This window comes from Phaseolus vulgaris, chromosome 3 (assembly GCF_000499845.2).
Source record: "Phaseolus vulgaris cultivar G19833 chromosome 3, P. vulgaris v2.0, whole genome shotgun sequence".
In the NCBI taxonomy this organism is placed as follows: domain Eukaryota; kingdom Viridiplantae; phylum Streptophyta; class Magnoliopsida; order Fabales; family Fabaceae; genus Phaseolus; species Phaseolus vulgaris.
In genome coordinates, this window is record NC_023757.2 from 11473055 (window position 1) to 11494313 (window position 21259).

Consider the following 21259-nt stretch of genomic DNA (forward strand, 5'->3'; position numbering starts at 1 on the left):
ATAATAAACAAACTTAAATCTTCCTTAAAATTTATTATGATTTGTTTCTTCATTTTATATATATATATATATATATATTTTAAACATTGTACAATAATTTTTTTTAAATATTAATACATTCAAATGAAGCATTGTGATACATTCAAATGAGGGTAAATTTGGAAATAAGGGATGCTGACATGGCTTTCCTTCTACATCTCTTCATTTTGAGGGGAAAGGATATTTACTGTTCACAGGTATATCCTCTCCTTCACTTCCTTGCACATTCCTTGATCCAAACCATGGATATCTACTCACATTCTTCCTCTTGAACAGTACATCCATGAAAGCAAACAGGGGGCAAAAGTTCTAATGAAGAATTTAAAAAGAATTCTCATTTCAAATTATGACTACAAAAGTCTACAAAAAATTCAAATTATAAGTACAAAGAGTTTAAAAAAAAACGTATATACTACAGACTTTATACTAATGGCTCAAACACTACTAAATCACAAGCCTCTTACTAGAGTGTAGGAAGTCTTTAATTAAAAAAATAAAATATTTTTAAAATCTAATAAAGGTTCAATACAAAGAAATAGAAATAGAAAGAATTACAAGGTCTAACACCAAAAATTATAAAAAAAAACATATTTTAGCTCTAAACCTATTTTATGGTCTTTAAATGTTACCTCTAAATTTACTTTATGGTCCTTAAGCTCTCCCTCATGATGTTACCTCCAAGGTGTGTTTAGAAAAGAAGGATGTCATTATGTTACCTCCAAGATGTGTTAGAAAAGGAGAACGATTTGGCCAAAAGAAGGTCAGGGAGGAATTGATTTCTAAACTTTTTCTAAAAAAATTCTCTTTCTTAAGTTTTTTACAAAAAATAGTTTAAATTTGAAAATAGAATGCGATTAGATTAGGAATAAAGATTAAGTAACTAAAGGAATAGAAATATTGTAAAAAAGATTTATACTTGATATATGATCCTACATAGAGTCTCATCTATTCAACATTAGAATAATTGATTCCACTATTTTTAATAAGTTTTTACAAAACAATTACTTAACTATTACTAACATCAGTAAACTCTTAAAAACTTTCAAGAGGATATCAACAAAAAATAGTTATTGATAGCTCAAGAGAATATTAATCTTATCAACTCTAGAAGACACAAGAAAATATCTACCTTATCTATCATTGAACAACAAAAAACAAACACTGGACACTTTAACAAGAACATAAATAAAAAGTTTACAAAATTATCACAGCAGAAGCAAACAAGGTTCTTTCACTACATAGCACAACCTTGAATATGAGAAATCTTGTAAGTATAGTTTGTATGTGTGAAAATTTCTCAAAATATCTTAATTTGATTCACTCTTTTGTGATTGTATTCATTGTATAAAATATTGGGATAAAAGCTTTACTTATTGAGTTTTGAAAATGCTAACTTAAAATAGATATTAATGCACTATTGATTATTCCAGTTAAATTTGAAAAATAGTTGCAACCCTTCCTCTTTTAATCGATCATGGCAAGTGTTAATTGATTATTTATACTTTACAATTAATGCAGAAAATATATTTAATGAATTATGAAATATGTTAATCAATTAATATCCTTGTTTCCCTACTCATTGGTTTAATTGATTATTAAAGTGATAATTGATTAGTTTATTTTGAACCTCATCAAGAATAGTTTAATGGATTAACAAGGCCATAAAACCTTTTAAAACATTTTTTCACTTTTCAAAACATGTTTTCTTTTAATTCATTTTAGTATTGGTTGTGTGTTGATTAAAAGCATTGTGATACCTTGTAAGAAAGACTTAACAACATACAATGAAAGGTGGAAACTCTCTAAACAACTTCAACATCTTCATATTCAAACATTAAAACAATTTTTCTTGAGACTTGAGACACTCTTTAAGTTCAACAAGGTATCCCACATTTCCTTAGTCTTGTTGCTTTCAGAAAAACAAAAGAATAATCAAGAATCAATGAGAGGTCATGATTTTTTAGCTTTACAATCATGAGTCTTTCTTTGTTCATCTTGTTTGAGGTCATTCCATGGTTTATATACCATTTACAACTATAAGGACAATTGATTATATCATCTTAAATACTTTTATCAATTGATTTAATGAAAATAATCATTCTAACTCCAAAAAGGATAATTCCCAACTGAAAACATAGGTGGCCTATTGATTAAAGCACATTCAACAAAAGACAATTTTCCCTAAGCCATTTAAAAAGGATTTTATAAATCTTGAGTAACTTTCAAGAATCGTCTTTTGATACTAATTATTGAAATATATAATGAGTTCAACATGAGATGAATTAAACTTTTAAATATTTTCTCAAATTTTAAAAATATAAAATACTTATCATATTTTCTTTGAATCCATTAATCCAAGAAGTGAATCTTGAACAAGTTTTCTTAAGGTGTTTTATCAACTTTTCTATTTTCAAATCAAAGAAAAATTCCATTCAAAATTAAATGCATGTAAACAATATAAAGAAAGAAGAAAAACATAAAAGATTTTATACTAGTTCACTTTTCAAAGAAGCCTACATCAAATTGCTCAATCACACTAATCAAGCCAATCCACTAAATTCAAGTTTTCACATACACTCTACTAGAAAAACAAAACAAACACTTGATCTTAAACCTTACAAGATCACCAATAACTTATGAAACCCTCAACAATCTAGCCTTGATAACCTTGATCAAGAAACCCACAAAAACAACAAATCAACATCTACAACATAAATCACATCATCGGACAATATGCATTTGACTATCTTAGCACAAATCTCGCAGGCAGATGATCCAATTTATGAATCACATGTGTATATATCACTGAGACTGAATAACTAAGAGGAATCAAAATTCTCAAAGATCTCAAGAAAATTGTGATCTACAAAACCAGTGAGTATGTCGATATAGAAAATAGAGGGATTATGTATTAGTTTTTCTAGACAGTGTGCTAGCTTGTACAACATTGAAAAACTTGGAAGAAAGACAGAATCAGAAGCTTGAACAACTTGTTGCATCTTGTTTTTTGTTTAGATTCAGATTCTTTCTCTAAGATATTTATTCGGCTTAAGGTTAACTTTGTACTTCAAAAACCACATCTACCCCTATCGCAGCATGACAATTTCTGTTTGTGAAATCTTTTTTATAATGTAAAAAATAGGGAGAAAATAGAAAAGTTTTGGAAGTAGAGTGTATAAGAGTTTGGGGAGAATTTTCTTTGTTTCTTATATGAACTCAACTGCACACATTCGCATACAAAGTGTTTGTGCTTTATTTGCTTCTAGTGATGTGCTTCTATAATGGCTTCTATGTGATATCTAAATCTGATATACTTGGTAATGCTTTTATGTGTCATTTAAACTTATAGTTTTTTATCATACAAAAAGGGGGAGATTATTAAGACGCTAGACAGTCTATCACCCATTAGACGGTCTTATAACACAAGAGTCTATATGTTTTAATGATAACAAATTATAAGGTGTGTTAAGATATCTAACGAAGTTTCTAAGTGTGCAGATTTAGTTGAAGACACATCAGACGTTATAGGTTCCTTAAACCTTTAGACGATCAATGTTCCTAAAAAATCAATACATTAGATTATGTACCTTGTTAAAATTTGATAGATGGATTCAATATTGAACAAGATGTTTCTATAGTAGAAAGTTGTGTGAGAAAATATCATAAGACTATCTCAGAAGAGTCAACTACAGACGATCTATTTGAAAGTGCTACATCCTAGATGCTTATAAAGTAAAACTCATATCAATGAAGAAGATGAGTAAGACTCGCTAGACGATCTCACAGTGAAAAAATGTTTTAGACTGTCTAGTAAAGATGCATCAAACAATTCAATCTTCATCATAGAATTGGGTAAATCTCTAAGAATTTATATGCTATAAATAAAAATCTCAAATCAAGGATCATTGTCTGATAAGATAGCTCAACTGTGAAGAGATGTGCCCTATGATCTCACAACACTAAAATATATTAGACGGTCTCATTAGAGGTTCCTTTTGCTCATGGACACATTATAAGATGTTGTCAAACAGTCCCAAAAGTCACAACAAGATACACAACACTAAAGCACGTAAAAAGATAAAATATATAATGCTTATAAACATATGATACGGTCATTGAAGTACGCATATGACATACAATCATCTCGTTTCCTGCTCATCAGACAATCTGTTATATCAAAGAGTTTCTATACTTAACTTTTACATTCTTGGAATACCTTATGACACTACTTATAAGTTTTAGAATCTTATTTGACCTTCTTCATTCATATAAAGTACGACTTTCAAATAAGATTTATAAGTAAATGTTTTTGGAAAGATTTTGTATACAAGAATGAAAAACATATCACATTAGAAATCTCAAATATTATGTGCTTCAATGTTTTGTGAATGAAAATTCTATTTTGATTATCAAACTAATTCAATACATTTGTGCATTCAAGATTAAGTTTAAAATTATATTAGAAAGTTTTCAAATGAACAATGTATACTCGAAAGTTTCCGAAAAATAAAGTACTTGTATTTTCCATATTAAAGAGTTTTTGGAAATGTATTTTGTAGAAGTGTATTTAGGTTAAAATATGATTATACTTCAACGTTCAAACTTTATATTATCTTGGAAATTATTTGAAAATGATTTACGGTTAAATGTTCAAGAACGAAAAGTTTTGATAATTCAAAAAAATATAAAAGATATTGTTTAAGTGGTATCCATGTTTTATTATGATGATTATATTATTCACTGATACTTATATATTTTCCATAAATTATCAAAGGAACTTAAATGAGCATATAAAGTTGAAAGTCAAAGTTTCCTAATTGAGCGTCTCATAGGAAAGAGATGAAGTTTCAAAGTGAGATTCATGCAAATTTAGATTGAAGCAATATCAAACGACTACAAACAAAGATAAAGAATATTCAAAGTAAAAACAAGTGATATGTGGATTAAAGGCTCATATCTAAACTTTCCTTTATGAGCATGTTATACAAACAAGATGATGAAAAATGCCAAAAGGAAATATTCGAGTACAAAGATAATTCAAGCTTAAACATTCAACTTTTTAAAGATAAAGAAAGTATTTGAAATGCTAGTAGTTGTTTGAAGACACGCAAAACACATTAGAGCTAAAGTTCCCATTTCGAGCATCTAACACATTGAAGATGAAAAACAACGTGGCAAATTTGACTAGAATATTAAGTTAAGAGAATTAAAGTTGTTATGATCATATTTGAAGAATATAAAGAATTTTTTTTTAAAGAAAAAAAGCCTTGTGTCTACATACAAAGACTTGGATCTCTCTAAATCCAACTCAAAAGAGGAAGCTCATATCGACCTCAATTCAACACGTGGAACATTTCATATTCTAAAAAATCTAATGAAAAGGTATATCTTTCTGAACTTTACTCAATTAGAGAAGCATATCACGAACTAGTATCATATAATGCACACATTATAGCGGAGCGTAAAGCTTTGAAAAAGGAATATAAAATGTTAGTTTTGAACTAGATAATGTAACTAAAGAAAATCCAGAACTCTCACAGGCTAAAAATAGATTGCGTGAAGAGAATATGTATTTGAATCAAATCCTAGAAACTTAAAACACTGATCTAACATAGGTCCAGAAAAAACTTATTTTAGTTAAATAAAAACTAAGAAAAAAAACTGATGAATTTGTAAACAAGAAAACACTAGACGATCTTGGGACTGAAAACTCTACTCTTAGGAAAGTCTTAGCATAGTCTGAAATTTGTGGTAAATATCTAAATCTTCTAATTAGGAATTCCAAAGGTCCTCATTATAAAATTGGTATAGGATATGTAGAAAAGAAAACATAATGCATCCATATACATGTACCGTCTTACATTTTAATATTGATTGATCGTTTGAAGATTTAAGCAACCTAGAATTTCTGATGGGTCTTCAAATAAATACGCACACTTAGCAACTTCGCTAGACATCTTAACACACCTTATAGTGTTTGTTATCATAAAAAAAAAATATACTTTCGTGTTACGAAACTGTCAGATGGGTGATAGATTGCTTAACATCTTAACATACCCCTACTCCACTACCCTTAATGTTGGTAGCCCCATCCACTAATAGGATTCATCCCTGAGCTTCCATATTTTGTCAATCCAGAGGGCGAAGTGTGTTCCTTGATAAAGTCAATTAGTATATGTCTCTTAATAGGTCCTTGAGTCTCATCATTTAAATCATATTTGGATAGTTCAATAGCCCATTTTATTATTCTTCTGGCAATGTTTGGCTTTAGAAGAACCTGCTTTATTGGAAAATAAATCATAATCATGATTTTGTAGCTTTGGAAATAACGCCTCAAGTGTCGAGTTATGATGACTATTGAAGGTACCGCCTTTTCTAACTTTTGATATCAAATTTCAATACCTTGCAATACTTTGCTAACAAAATATAATGGTCTGTATTCTCTATCAAAGTTCTATACTAATGTCGAGTTGATTGCTTGCTCAGTCTCGGTTATGTATAGCTACAAGGGCACACTTTCTTGGTTTGCCAAGGATCGAAAGGTTGGACAAGTATTCCTTCAACTTTGAAAAAGTTTCCTCACATTCCGATCTCAAAGAGAAGCGTTTGTTATTCCAGAGGCACTGAAAGTATGGAAAACCCTTGTTGCCTCCTTTTCGAAAAGAAACGAGATAAGACAACCATTTGTCTGATTAATTGTTAGAATTCTTTGCATTAGTTGGGTTTCTCATGTTTATAGTGCCCGAACACTTCTTTGGATACGCCTCAATTCCCTACTCAATAAGAATGAAACCCATTAATTTACTTGCCTTTACCCCGAAGATGAATTTTTTAGGGTTGAGCTTCAACTAATACTTGTTAATCATTGCAACACAACTCCTTTAGCCTGATGTTTTCTTCATCAATGGACGTGACTACCATGTCATCGACACATACTTCCACATTTATCCCTATCATGGGTTGCAAAATTTTATCCATCAGGCCTTGATATGTCGCACTAACATTCTTTAGGCCAAAAGGCATAACTCGATAACAATAATTAGCTGCATCGACCAAGAAAATCATATTTTCTTCATCCATCAAATGCATTCAGATTTCATTGTAACTTGAATATGCATCCATTAAATTGAGCAATCCACAACCCAACCCATTGACCACCAGAGCATCTATGTTTGGTAACAGGTAAGAGTCTTTAGGACAAGCATTGTAAGTTAGTAAAGTCCATGCATATGCACCACTTCCCACTTGGTTTCTTTAGCGTCACCGTATTAGCCAACCACATAGGATATTGAATTTCTTGTATGTGATTAGGGACTAGGAGCTTCTGGATTCTTCTTTTTACAACCCTTATCTTCTCCTTACAAAGCTTTCTTATGCTCTAAATCATCAAATTTTCTTTTAGGTCTACTAGTAGTCGATGACAAAGGAAATCAAGGTCAATGCCTCGCACCTTCAAAGTTTCCCATGGGAAAACATGGATATTTTTTTTTATCAACTCAACCACCTGGTGTTCTACCTATTCGACCAAATATGCTTCTAGCTTTATTATCTTTTTGTTGCCCATGTCTACTTACCTTACATCTCCCATGATTGGGGCCTTTGGTCCTCATGCGTGATGCGAGGATCCATCTCCAACACGCTCAAATTTGAGGATGTGGAGATGATGTAAGTGTTATTGCAGGTTCAGAGGCTGCTCTCGTAACATTTATGAACTACTTTTGAAGTACCTTCATAGTTGCAATCTTCCTTTCTGGGGTAGGAAACATAACCTTAAGGTGGATAAAAGATACCACAACCTCTAACTTGTTTAGGGACAACCTCCCCAAGAATAGGTTATATGCGGATGGGGCATTGACCACTATGTACCAAACAACAATGATCTTTGTGAGTTACTTATTTAAGAAGGTGGTTCTCAAATTGGCATGACCTCAAACTTCAACATGTTCGTCCAAGAAGCCAACTAGTACTCTGTCTAAAGGCTTAGATTGATCTTCTTAAAATTGAACTAAAATGTTCAAGGATAGGTATCTTATGCTCTTCGGTAGCTGTAGGTCGAGACTTTGGGGATCTTCTATGTTAAGGGCTCTCTGTTTGAGGGGACCTATGGATATAATTTTGTAAATATTTGTCCCTCGCTAATCATGATAGTTGGGGCGTCAAGGCATAACACTTTTTGTATTGTGTCCCAAAGCGTGATGAAAATCACACCACACCCCAGAGGTGACCAAGTACCCGATCAAATTTTCTTCGAAACTCAAGTCGCTTAGTCGCCTTCTCATCGGCCAGAATTTCCTTTCGAGAGATTGTCAAAGGAGGTAAGCTAGGCATTTCTTCCTGTGAACGTTGGATGATATCAGAGGCGTACCGTCGATTGAAATGTCAAGAGGATGAAGAGTTATCCTCTCGTGTTCTTCAGTCTCGTTGGACCTCTTTGATTATTATCAAAGGGAGGTGCCGCTCTTTCTCATGTCTCTTCCTACTCATGACCTGTTCAACTTTTATGTGAGATGTAGCTCTATTTTTTTATACAACCCAACTCGACAAGAAGATGACTAAGGACACCACAAACACTTCACACCTAGGTCAGTCATCTCAGCATACAAGACAAGACTCCACCAAATCTCAGAAGAGTCTCAATAGAAGATAAACCAAACATGGACAAGAATATAAGTTATTCTTTCTTCTGGTCTTTTTACAAGATAAGCTTGAGTAAATAAATTGGGTTCACTTTGGGCCCCAATTAGAAGAATAAGCTAGAGTAGGGTGTACTTAGTATAATTTGGACTTGTGCAAAATACAACTACACCTCCATGTGCCACCCCATGTTAACTCTTTTAACCTACCTTCTAGAAACTATTCATACGGTGCGACATTAGCTAGGCTAGGCCTAGTTTCTAGAAGCCTCTCCATAATTTTGCCTCTACCCCTCTCACTCTTGTTCTCTAAGACACTCTATCCTAGAAATAGATTGTATTGCCTCTTGTATGGAGACATTGAATTTTGAAGTAAAGAAACTCTGTTTGAGTGAAATTGTGAGTGCTCTCATATTTTGGGTCTTATCTTGAGTAAATTATACTTCAAGTGGCGACTCCTCACCACTCATCTTAGAATCCCTCCTCCTTCCAATTGGCGTGATCATCCCCTTCATTCCCCATAAGCTTCTCTTATCTCTTCTCTTTTCCTTTCTTCATTATGCCATTTCCTATCCATTTATGTTCTTAATTTTTCGTCTTTATAATTCGGTCATCTTTTATCTTTGTTTATCTACATTTCCACAAAGCATCATCACCACTTTTATATTTTATTTTCTCTTTGCTCTCTAAAAGAGAACCTTCACACTTAACCACTTGGTTAGGTTCGTGTGCATTGGAAATCTTCTTTGAGCTTCTCACCATATTCTGCTAATTCAAAAAGCTTATACCAAAAGTGCAACATCTAAAATGTGTCAATCTAAAATCAACTCACATCAATTTTGAATCTCTACCATTGACCTTACCTTACACTGTATGAAAGAATCACTAAAAGGACTAGTTCAAAATCCCTTGACGAAAGTGTCAACGAACATTTCTTCATTTGGTTGGTGGATGCATATGGTGATGTCGCATTACCAATTGAGATAGTCTTTCAATGGCTCATTGTTCCTTTGTTTGATATCGAAATCATCTATAGTCCTCGTTGGTTTAACTTTCTTGGCTGCAAATTATTGTACAAACATTTGGGAGAATATCGTTCAGTATTCTACTCAACCATTGCAAAGTAGTCCTCATGAAGGTTTCAACAAACATATGCATTGGATATGCGTTAGATCCTCCCAAAATCATCATTTATGTTCGGAAGGCCTTGAGATGATTTTCAAGGTCCCATGATCTTGAGAAGGGGGTGATCTTTGGGACCATGTACTATGGAGGGATTGACTTGTCCATGACTTCTCGGGAAAAAGGGTTGTGTATCTTCGTCAGGCAATGTCAAATGTGACTATGTTTGTCCCTAGCGGGTTACTTGTTTACGCATCATCTACTAGAGTTCCTTGTTATCCTTTTGTATCTCTTCATGGGCTTTTAGGGCCTCTTCCATCATCGTCAGGAGACCTCTCCCTCTTTCCTCAACCTTTCATGTTCATCATGAGCCTCTTCTAAGTGGCTTTGCTTTCCTCATTGATAGGATCCTTTTCATCAGAATTGGTTTTCCTTGGAGATTGGTGAGAGTTTGCGGAAGCTAATGGAAGAGATGTGTCAAGGAGAGCTCCATTGGAACCATGGATTCCTTAGAGTTACCGTGAGGAGTGTGGAGAGTGATTGGTTAAGCTAAATCACTTGGAGAAGATGAGAGAAGATACCAAAGGTGACTATCCTAGAGAGGTTGGACAAGAGAGTGCTTAGGCTTGCAATTTGGCAGCATAACACTCATATATTTGATATGTGTTTTCATGAGCCAAGCACTCCAATTTATAGGTTAGAGGGTCGACCATTTACAAGCAAGAAGGGTGGGAAAAATTCAAATGCAAAAGTTTGAAAATAGGCGCCTAAAACAAGTCACACTTGCCATGTGAAGGTAATGTGTTTCATGTGCGCTTCTAGGTTATTCATGATCGGCCTAGGGTTTAAGATGGATCATAATCGAGCACAAGTAAACCCTAGATAGGTTTAAAAACCCTAAACCTAAACCTAGTCTAGTTAAATGCAATTTTACAATTCAAATTTCTACACTACTTGACCTAATTGTGTAGGTCAACATTTATTTTACAAGAAATGAAATTTTATTCTAATATTTAATAACTAGAACAAGGTCTAAGATATGTAGGAATGTCCCTCTTGAGAGTATTTGTTGAGTTCCATTCTCCTTGGATTCCTATGAATGTTTCTATGATAGTCTTTTTTTTTTTTTTTTGTCAGCAAAGATTAAATGAATTAAAATGAACACTTCAGGGGTATCACAACCCTTATACAAGTGCAAAAAAAAAACCCACAAAAAAAACATCCAAAAGTATCTCTACAAAACTGAAAAACTTATAAGAACCAATGCTTTTTCAGAGCTGCAACTCTGTATATTTTCTGCAAATTTTCATATTATCCAACACTATATACATAAACCACTTTCTTACATATGCACATCCAAAATCATTCCCATAAAAACCTCTAGTGATTGCCAGATATCCCTTCAAAGATGTTGAGACAAATTTGCATTGCCTTCACTCGCACTAGCTCTTGCTCAACAACTCTGCATATTACCAGCAATCTGCAATCCCAAACCATACCCATTAAGATGTCGAGACAAATCTGTTTTGCCTTCACTTGCGCTAGCTGCTACACCAAGCCTTGTTGGTCCATGATCTTATCAAAGATTTCATAGGATCTACATGTTTTGCTTGTTGATATAGACCTGCCCCTTTCTGAAGAAAATTGTTGTAGAGACACATCTACATAGGCAATTTGCTTGCAACACAGAAAACAATCATACTCCTTGCAAACTAATAGCAGTCCCTTTAAACAGAATAAAGAACCCTTTTATGGATTTTGTGTCTCTCTTGAGTTCCATTCTTCTTGGAGTATTTTGATTCTTGCTCTAATAGAACTTGTGGATGAGGGTTCTACTATCACTCGTTCTCACATCTCAAATCCTGAATGATGTTCAGGATTTATTACAAAGTGGACATGTCATCATCTTCTTTTGACTACACTGTGTGTCATTGGTTCCTCGTAGTTTAGGTGGAGGTAGGATTAATTTTACATGTCCCACAATGGACCGTTAATATATTTTGATTTAATAAAGTAAACTGATCTTAAATTAGAGAGTTTGAATGTAATTTCAACTTGCATTTATAGAGGATCAAATCCTCATATGCTTCATTTGGCTAGTTTTAATACTTAAAAAAACTAATTTAATAGGCATAAGAATTTAAGATTAAAAAAACTGACTCCACATGATTCCCATATTATTCCCATATATATTAAAAAATTTCTCGAATTTTCTAAAATTTCAATAACAAAACATCATTTCGGTTAGGCTCGTGAATGCCCTTCCGTAGATCGTCCTATGACCTATGTATCATATTCATCCCCTAAAGATTGTGGTTCCTTAGTTAATGCTTAGACTTCATTTCTAACAGTGGCTTATTCACAAGGTGCCCTTTAGTAAGTGTTTTAATATTTAATTAGTCATAAACTGACCAATAAGTTTGAGACTGCACATAAATAAATCAACTAATTTTTGTTTTATTTAAAGCATTTTCAATAAACTATAACAAGAAAAAATTGATCTCCCATTCATGGCTTAAGCTAACTTTGTCAAACGCTCAGCATTTTGGTCTACCTCACGAAGTGTATAAGACTTTACCAAATGATTTAACAATTTTATAATTGCAGCACTAATGAGATTTGTTAATTCTTAAATTTATGTGGTAATATAATATTTTTTTCATGATTATAGATGTCCTTCCTTCTATTAGAGTTTCATTTTTAATGACTTTATTTTATTCTTGATAGTAAATTTTAAGAAAAGATAGTTTAAGAGAAAAATATTTTTCTTTTCCCACAAATATATTACACTTCTCAGCAAACTTTACTTTTAACAGATGCATTTCTTTCTTTAAGGGAAATAGAGTAATTAATTAGTTTGAAATCAAATTAAGAAAAAAAAATTAATATTGAAATTAAGATGAATAAAATTATAATTTTTTGTATATGGTTAAATTTATAACAAGAGAGAGAGAGGGGTGGAGAAAAGATATCTCAACCATGAAGTAAAATGGTAAGGTAAAATAAAATATAGAAAATTATAAAATTATAATAAAATAAAATATAGAAAATTATAAAATTATAATAAAATAAAATATAGAAAATTATAAAATTATAAAATTATTACAATTTAGTTATATTTAAGGACAAATGGATAATTAGTGGTAAACTTATTATTCGATACTATATATTTTTATTATTATTTATTATTATTATATATTATTATTAAATAATTATAGAGAAGTGTTGTTTTGGAGGAATTTGGAAAAGCCTAGACAGAGGGAGGAATTTGAGTCAAAATAGAGATATGTAACGGATAATAAATATATCCTCGAGTCAATCCAAAAACCCTCCATTTCTTTGTTTGTCAAAATAATCTAAATAGCTGCAATTACTAACCCACCACCGCTTTCCAATCAAACACCACAACACACCCTTTTCTTCACTTTGAAACCCCCACCCCATATTTATTCCTGCAACAACCTCTCCCCTCAGAATAATCAACCCCTCTCTTCCTCTTCCCCTTCCCCTTCCCACCCCTTTCTCTCTCCTTTTTCTCTTCAAAGACCCTTCAATCATCTATTTCTATCCATCTCTCCTTACCATGTAAACAACCTCCACACTCTTGTTTTTCTCACCCTACTCATGCAAAAGTGTAAGCAAAAGCTAGGTATACATGCTACACACATGTATATGGTTTTCTTCTTCTTCTTCTTTTCTCCTTCCTTCTACTTTTTGTATATATATATATACACACACACGTATATCACATCGATTCCTGCTGTCGATCGTTCATTGTTTTTTCTCATGCTTTCTTCTTTCTTTTATTTCATTACTTTAGAATTTTGTGTCTGCATAATTTCTGTGTAAAAGGTGTTACATGTTTGACTTGAAAGTGATACTGATAGATTTGCTTTTATTATTAATGAAGCATTATTATTATTATTATTAATGGAATGGAATGGTGACAAAGAGATATGTTACATATGTTTGCTTCAGTTCACACCAAAAAGCAAGGGCTGCTTCTCTGATTGTGTTTTCATTTTGGTTGGCCACTTTTGATACCTATCTTCCAGTTCAGTAATTCTGCTATCATGTCTTCTTCCAATAAACACTGGCCAAGCATGTTCAAATCCAAGCCTTGCAATTCCCACAACCAATGGCAGCATGAAGACAACTCTTCTGTCCTGTCCACCGGATGCCAAAGAAGCCCTTATACTCCAGGTTTGTAACCACTGATACTTTCAAGATCACTTTTTTCCCAGACTAGATTTTGTTAATTAGAATGCTTACGCTCACCTTTTCATGGTACAAAGGAACACACAAAGTGACTTGTGATGTAGTTCAGATTTTTAAAAAAAGCTTTAATTACGTAAACAAAGTGAGACAGTTATAATATATATTCAAAGGTAACAGTGCTTGACTACCCTATTCAAAACTGAATTCCAAATATCAGTAAGTTTTTCTGAATTTCGTATCTTTTGGATATTTTTTTTGCTCCTATGAAGAAGTTCCATACAGTATTCCAAATCTAGCACACATCGGTTGTCATTTGCAATTTGTGCATGAAATTTAGGTATTTTGTTTTGTGGTTTGAAATTGTAGGAAGTGAAGAGAGAACTCCAGAACCGAAGTCAAGATGGAACCCAAAACCCGAGCAAATTCGCATTCTAGAAGCCATCTTCAACTCTGGGATGGTGAATCCCCCAAGGGATGAGATAAGGAAGATCCGGGTGCAGTTGCAGGAGTATGGCCAAGTTGGTGATGCCAACGTGTTCTACTGGTTCCAGAATCGCAAATCCAGGAGCAAGCACAAGCTCCGCCACATCCAAAACTCAAAGAACCAGAACACAGAAACACAACCAAACTCAGTTTCTCTCTCTCAAATCACACCACCTTCAACCTCATCCTCTTCCTCTGACAAATCCTCTTCAAAAGAACTAGTGCACCCAAATGGGTTTTCCTTTGGCTTCTCAAATGTCAATGATGCAGTGCCTAATTCTCCCACTGCTTCTGTGAATCAGACTTATTTTCATTCTCACAATAACACCGATTTGCTACCACCAGCAATTGAGTCTTTATACTTTCCTTTGAACAATAATGGTCAAGGTGTAATAGTTAATAATACCATCACAACGCATGGGTTTTCTGTCCCTCAGTTCTCCAACAATATCATGCAATCTCAACCACAGTGTCAACCAAATGTTGGACCTAGCAGTACTCTTTTTCTCAACGAGATCATGAACCATGGAACCTTCTCAAAGAGAGACCAAGATCAGGAAAAGGCATTAAAATTAATGCACCGTCAACAACTTAGCTTCCCTCTCACTTCACCTTCAACCACAACCCTCGTTCCCTCCATCTCAGCTCCTCCATGTCCAATCACCCAACTTCAAGGTAATAATATACATGTTGGAAATAACCCTTTTCACAAAATTGACAAAATGACACCATTATTTTTTATAAAGAAATTAGATTAAACACATCAAATCAATTTTTTGTTTGAGAAAATGTACTAGGAAAGTAAGTTATAAAAGTTACTCAGAGAATCTCTAGTTTCTTATGTCATCTACGGCATATTTATTAGGTAGGGTCTAGTTTTGAGATTAGGGTATATGTGGTGCACTGTTCATGGACATGGACGTGTGCATGGCTTGATTGGCTTATGTAGGTTATTGTAAGTGATAATTTTGAACTGGCACATGAGAGATGATTCGGTTTGTATCAGGTGTTGGTGGTGAGGTTACAGCAGATAGAGGAAAATGTATAGTTTTCATTAACGATGTTGCATTTGAGGTTATGAAAGGACCCTTCAACGTGCGCCAAGCCTTTGGAGATGAAGCTGTGCTTATCCACTCTTCCGGCCCTGTCCCCACCGACGACTGGGGCACTACCCTCCACCCACTGCAGCATGGTGCTTACTATTATCTGGTCTGCACTTTTCTTAAACACTGCAATTTTTTTTAAAGCTCCATGTTAATCACATGTGGATGATTTTTTCAATTTTTTTTCTGTTTTTGCAGATATAACGAAGTGAAGGTGGAGAGCAAAACATGATTTAGATATATAGATATATAGTTTTCTATGTTTTCGTTTGGTTGTTCTCTTTTGTCTTGCAATATGGTTCATAAAAGTGACAATCACTGGTAGAGTGTAGGTCTCAAAATATAGAAATTATGTCATGGTTGACCAGGATATTTGTATTTTCATTTTATGGATAAATAATTAAACACAGTATATTTTACTTTGAATCGTACCAAGTATTTTTCACTTCAAGTACATACATACGGTAGTTGTAGAAACGAAATTAAGATGATAAATATACAAATAAAAAACTATACATTTTGTAAAAATATAAAGCAAAATTAATATCATTATATGTCATGAGTCGGTTGATTTGTTTTATTAATTGATTAATTGATACTTGTAAGGACTATTTTAATGTTATTTATTAAAGCAATAATTCACAAAAATGTAAATTAAATATTAAGATAAATGTAAATTAATAAACAAAAAAGCACTATATTTTTATTTTCTGAGCATATAATGCGAATTCGAAGTTCCGTATACATGTGTTTTTAAATAGTGTAAAGGGTAATATAACTTTTTTGAGGAAAATGTGATGAAAGGAACAGTGATTTAATTAAGAGGGAGAGATAATTTGTGATGGCGGTCTATGTGATGTCATTCTGCCAGTTTTTTGGTTGTACTATTGTTTCACGCTCCTTCTTTAGTTGCCACGATGGTTCTACCTTCCGGAAAAATAGTGATTGCATTTGTTCAATACTATGCATATATTCGGTTTTTCTCTTTACTAAAAGCTAAATGACTCAAAATCCAAACACTGTACTAAAATATGTTTGTGAAAACAAAATATCTCATAATAATTAAAGTCTTAGAAAGAATCAAACAACTATGGAAGGTTTCATCTTCTTTTTATTTCTTTTTATTTTCGTGTAGGTTGTTAAAGTTTTACTGTGAACTTTTTGGTCTTTGCACTACTCTTCGCTCTTAGTATCGAGTGAATGTCAAATGAGGAAGGTACCTGCAAAAGGCACTCTGACACTTAAGTCAGTAAAGAGGGTATTCGGCACTCGGGTGTATAGTAATAATGGCGTACATTTCTTTTTGGAATATGTGCTATTTATATTATTTTAATGGGCTTACCTTATTGGACCTGATTAGTGGAATGTATCACACTTATGATTCAATTACCTAATTCTTAATGGTAGTTCTAGCTTCATTGACCTTGGTTTGAACGTTAATGATTAAGTGTGTCAGTCGACCTGGTTGTCCGTGGGGATGTCGGTCAGCTCGGTCAGGGAGACTGAGTCATGACAGTGACCGGTCGGTTCATAGCAGTACATAAAGAATAAAAGTTTAGTTGAAGATCCAACATAAATTGGAGTAAAAAAATTTAATTGTATAAAAATTGGTGTAAATTTTATTTTATGAGTTAATTTTATAAGGTTGAGTTGTAATTAAAAGTTCACTTCTTAATATATTATCAGAGTTATTTAGAGTCTATTTTAATTAGAGTTTGTTGCGTTTATCGTATCACCTGTTATCGGATTGCTATCAAAACATCCATAAATATATAGTTTCGTTCACGAATTGAAAGTGTTAACGTGTAAAAAATTATTGAATATTTACATTAATATATAAGTTGATTTTATGATATTAAATAACATTGAAAGTTCATTTTTAAATAACTTATTTTGTTAAATTTATTATATCACTTTTCAAATACAAATTTTATTTTAGAAGTTAATTTATTAATAAACTTAGTTAGATTTATTATATCACTTGTGAAATACAAATTTAGAAGTTGTTTTTTTTTAAAGTTGAGTTAATTTATAATGAATGTTAAGAATATAATATATGAATTTCTTTAATTTACTTTTTTATAGTCTGTTTCTAACATTTTGACGTCATTGTTACTCTTTATTTTGACCCCATCTTCTGCTTTCTCAATACCCTTGTTATTCTCCTTCACAAGCAACACATCATAAGTCATTGCCTCTCATGTCATCCTATCTTGCCGTCATCTCTGGTTGCCCTTTCTTAGTGCTATCAGTGTAATGAGTGTGCCTTTCTTGTTAATTATGTGAAGACGAAATTAGATTTTAGGTTCAGGTACAGTTTTTTTTTTTATCTGAAAAAAACATATAAACAACACATTGGGAGTGTCTCAAGTTTTTCCTTTTTTTTTCATCGACAAATATAAATAGAATAATAAATATTTGAAAAATAATTTAATTCTTATAAAAAAATTGGAACTAGTTAACCACCGTTCCCAAAAACTATAACTCAATCATTCCCCAATTAAACTACACCCTCCCAGAATAAAAAAAAAAAACTAATACCATTAAATTCCATAACTGTCTCACTAGTTGTGTTTGGATTGGGAGAAAGTTTGTGAAAAAAAGGAGTAAATTTATGAGAATTTAAAAAAATGTGTGAGAAAACGTGAGGTTATCTAGAATGAAGGAGATTAGAGTGAATTTATAAGAATAATTTATTGAAATTTGTGAATGATGTTGGTTATTAATTCATATTTTATTATTATTAATTTATATTTTATTATCTTTAAACTATTTTACAGTTATATTGCATTAATTGTCAATTTACAGGCATGTTAGTATTCTTAATTTATAGCTTCCAGTAATTGTAACTATTATATATATGATTAAGTGAATCAAAACTAATAATATCAGTTTTGCAATTTGTGCAATTACGTTCAATCAATTGCTACAACCTTTTGTCTTCTCTTATTTCATTCAATTAGTTCCTACAACTGGTATCAGAACTAGTATGTTATCATGAACTCTACCCAATTATCAGTCTATATCCTTATGGAAAAAATTACAATCGGTGGTGTGTACAAATGAGAGTTTTGTTTGAATATCATGAGTTATGGGATGTCGTTGAAAGTGGAGTGTCCGCATTAGCTATTAATGCAACTGAGGCGCAACGAGTAGCGCATCGTGACCAGAAGAAGAAAGACAATAAGGCTTTGTATCTCATTCATCAAGGGATGAATGACGAGACATTTGAGCAGATAGAAGGAGCAACAACTGCCAGTGAGGCTTGGACAATTTTGTCAACCAATTATAAAGGTGATGATAAGATCAAGAGGGTGCGTCTTCAAACCCTAAGACGCCAATATGAACTGTTGCAGATGGAAACCACAGAGACTATTGATGTCTATATAAATAAAGTTATTGCCTTGACAAATCAGATGAATACCAATGGTGAAACACATTCGGAGCAGACAAAGGTGGAAAAAATTTTGAGGTCTTTAACTCCCAGATTTGAACATGTTGTTGCCGCAATTGAAGAGGCCAATGACATTTCAAAAATGACAGTAAGGTTATTGTCTGGTTCTCTACGAGCGCATGAGCAGCGGATGAATGACAATAAGATTGCAAAACCAATTGAATAGACTTTACAAGCACAAGCCTCAATTGGTAGCTCCTGTCATAAACATGGTAGCTATTTCAACAAAGGTTGTGGTGGCCAGAATCATGGAGGTGCTTGGCACCAAAAACGTGGTCGCAGAGGACGAGGAGGCATATATAATAAATCAAATGTTGAGTGTTATAATTGCCATAAACGTGGCCATTATGCAAATGAGTGCAGATCAAAAGGTGATAATCATGTTGCCAATTGTGCTCAAGAAGACAGTAATCACGTACAAGATGAAGAGGATCATATAGTACTAATGGCAACCACATCAAATGAAACCCCAAACAATCATACTTGGTATTTGGATACAGGTTGCACAAATCATATGTGTGGTCAGAAAGAGTTGTTTGCAGATTTGGATGACTCAATTCACGCAAAAGTGAAATTCGGTGATGGCAGATTCGTTCCGGTGACTGGAAAAGGGCGAATTCTTATCACATTGAAGAATGGTGATCACAGGTACATCTATGATGTTTTCTATGTACCTGATATGAAAAGTAATTTGTTGAGTATGGGACAGTTGGCTGAGAAGGGTTATGAGATGCACATAGTTGAAAATAAATTATCAATTTTGGATAAAAAAAAGTAATTTGATTCTTAAAACATTTTTATCAAAAAACTGCATGTTTCCAGTAGATATTCAAATGGGTGATTTCAAGTGCTTGAATGCAATAGTGAATAATGAATCGTGGTTATGACATTTACGCTTTGGGCACTTAAATTTTTAGAGTTTGGAAAATCTTTCCAAAAGAAATTTAGTGAATGGTTTACCCCCATATTCATCACCCTGATCAATTGTGTGAGACTTGCATTTTTGGAAAGAATCACAGGACACCATTTGTTAAGGAGCCTTGGCGTGCAAAATTTCCTTTGGAGCTTGTTCATACAAATGTCTGTGGCTCGATGAACATATCATCAGTTGGAGGTAATAAGTATTTTTTAACCTTTATTGATGATTTTTCAAGGAAAACCTGGATTTATGTATTGAAAAGCAAGGATGAGGTATTTCACTGCTTTAAAAATATTTAAAGCATTTGTTGAAAGAGAGAGTGGTAGACAAATTAAGATGGTGCGTAGTGATGGAGGAGGTGAGTACAAGTCTAATGAATTCAAGAGGCACTGTGAAGAACTTGGGTTGCAACATAACATAACTTGCCCCTACATACCTCAACACAACGGAGTTGCTGAGAGAAAGAATAGAACAATCATGGACATGGCGAGGAGCATGCTTAAAGCGAAAGGTATGCCAAATTATTTTTGGGTTGAGGTTGTAACATGTGTGGTATATTTGATAAATAGATCACCCACTCGGAGTGTTCCTAACACAACTCCGATTGAGGCATGGAGTGGATTCAAACCCAATGTGCAGCACTTGAAGGTATTTGGGTCAATTACTTATGCTCATGTTCTCAATGCAACAAGATCAAAGTTGGATGATAAGGCAGTGAAGACCATTTTCATTGGATATAAGCATGGGGGATACAAATTGTACAATCCAATGACAAAGAAGGTGATTATTAATCGTGTGCAAGGTTGTCAAACTCGCGAGTCTACGTAGACTCGTAGGAGCTACGTAGACTCGACTCGTAGACTCATAAGAGTCTACTTTTATATTAAAAAAAAATTAATAGTTTTCTAGAGCATTTTTACTTCTATTAGAAGATGCAGTTCTATTAACCTCACTTGAATTGGATTCACTCCCTCCCACACATTCCTTAAAAAATATACTGCTCCTTTAAATTCAATTTCTGTCCAAAAAAACAAATGTGTGTAGGAAGCCCAATTAAAAAAACAGACTTCATTCTGCAGCAACCCAATAAAAAACACATAACCCTAATCCCTTCCCTACCCTAATTTCACACCACCCATCTCTAACCTAAGCAGCAACCTGCCACCACCGCGACGCCACCACTGCAACTCGCGACCACTGCGACGTGACCACCGCACGCTCCGCTCGATCTACCGCCGCACTCCACAAAAGAACTCGACAAACGACACCGTTATGGGGTTTAAAAAAA

General features: G+C 33.3%; 2 protein-coding genes across 3 annotated transcripts; both read left to right on the plus strand.

Moving 5' to 3' along the window:
- Nucleotides 1-13195: 13195 nt before the first annotated feature.
- Nucleotides 13196-16024, plus strand: LOC137805814 (WUSCHEL-related homeobox 9-like). 2 transcript variants are annotated; one of them, XM_068605732.1, is made up of 5 exons: nt 13196-13443; nt 13773-13997; nt 14379-15170; nt 15502-15704; nt 15797-16024. In XM_068605732.1, exons 2-5 carry the CDS (start codon nt 13868-13870, stop codon nt 15800-15802), a joined length of 1131 nt encoding a protein of 376 aa, XP_068461833.1. In that variant the 5' UTR covers nt 13196-13443; nt 13773-13867; the 3' UTR covers nt 15803-16024. The 2 variants fall into 2 exon arrangements, with proteins under 2 accessions (XP_068461833.1, XP_068461832.1); XM_068605731.1 differs by having other exon boundaries at nt 13272-13428.
- A 2636-nt stretch (nt 16025-18660) lies between these two features.
- LOC137839110 (uncharacterized) lies at nt 18661-20799 on the plus strand. The gene is made up of 4 exons (XM_068648240.1): nt 18661-18861; nt 19015-19145; nt 19416-19826; nt 20541-20799. Exons 1-4 carry the CDS (start codon nt 18661-18663, stop codon nt 20797-20799), a joined length of 1002 nt encoding a protein of 333 aa, XP_068504341.1.
- Nucleotides 20800-21259: the final 460 nt, after the last annotated feature.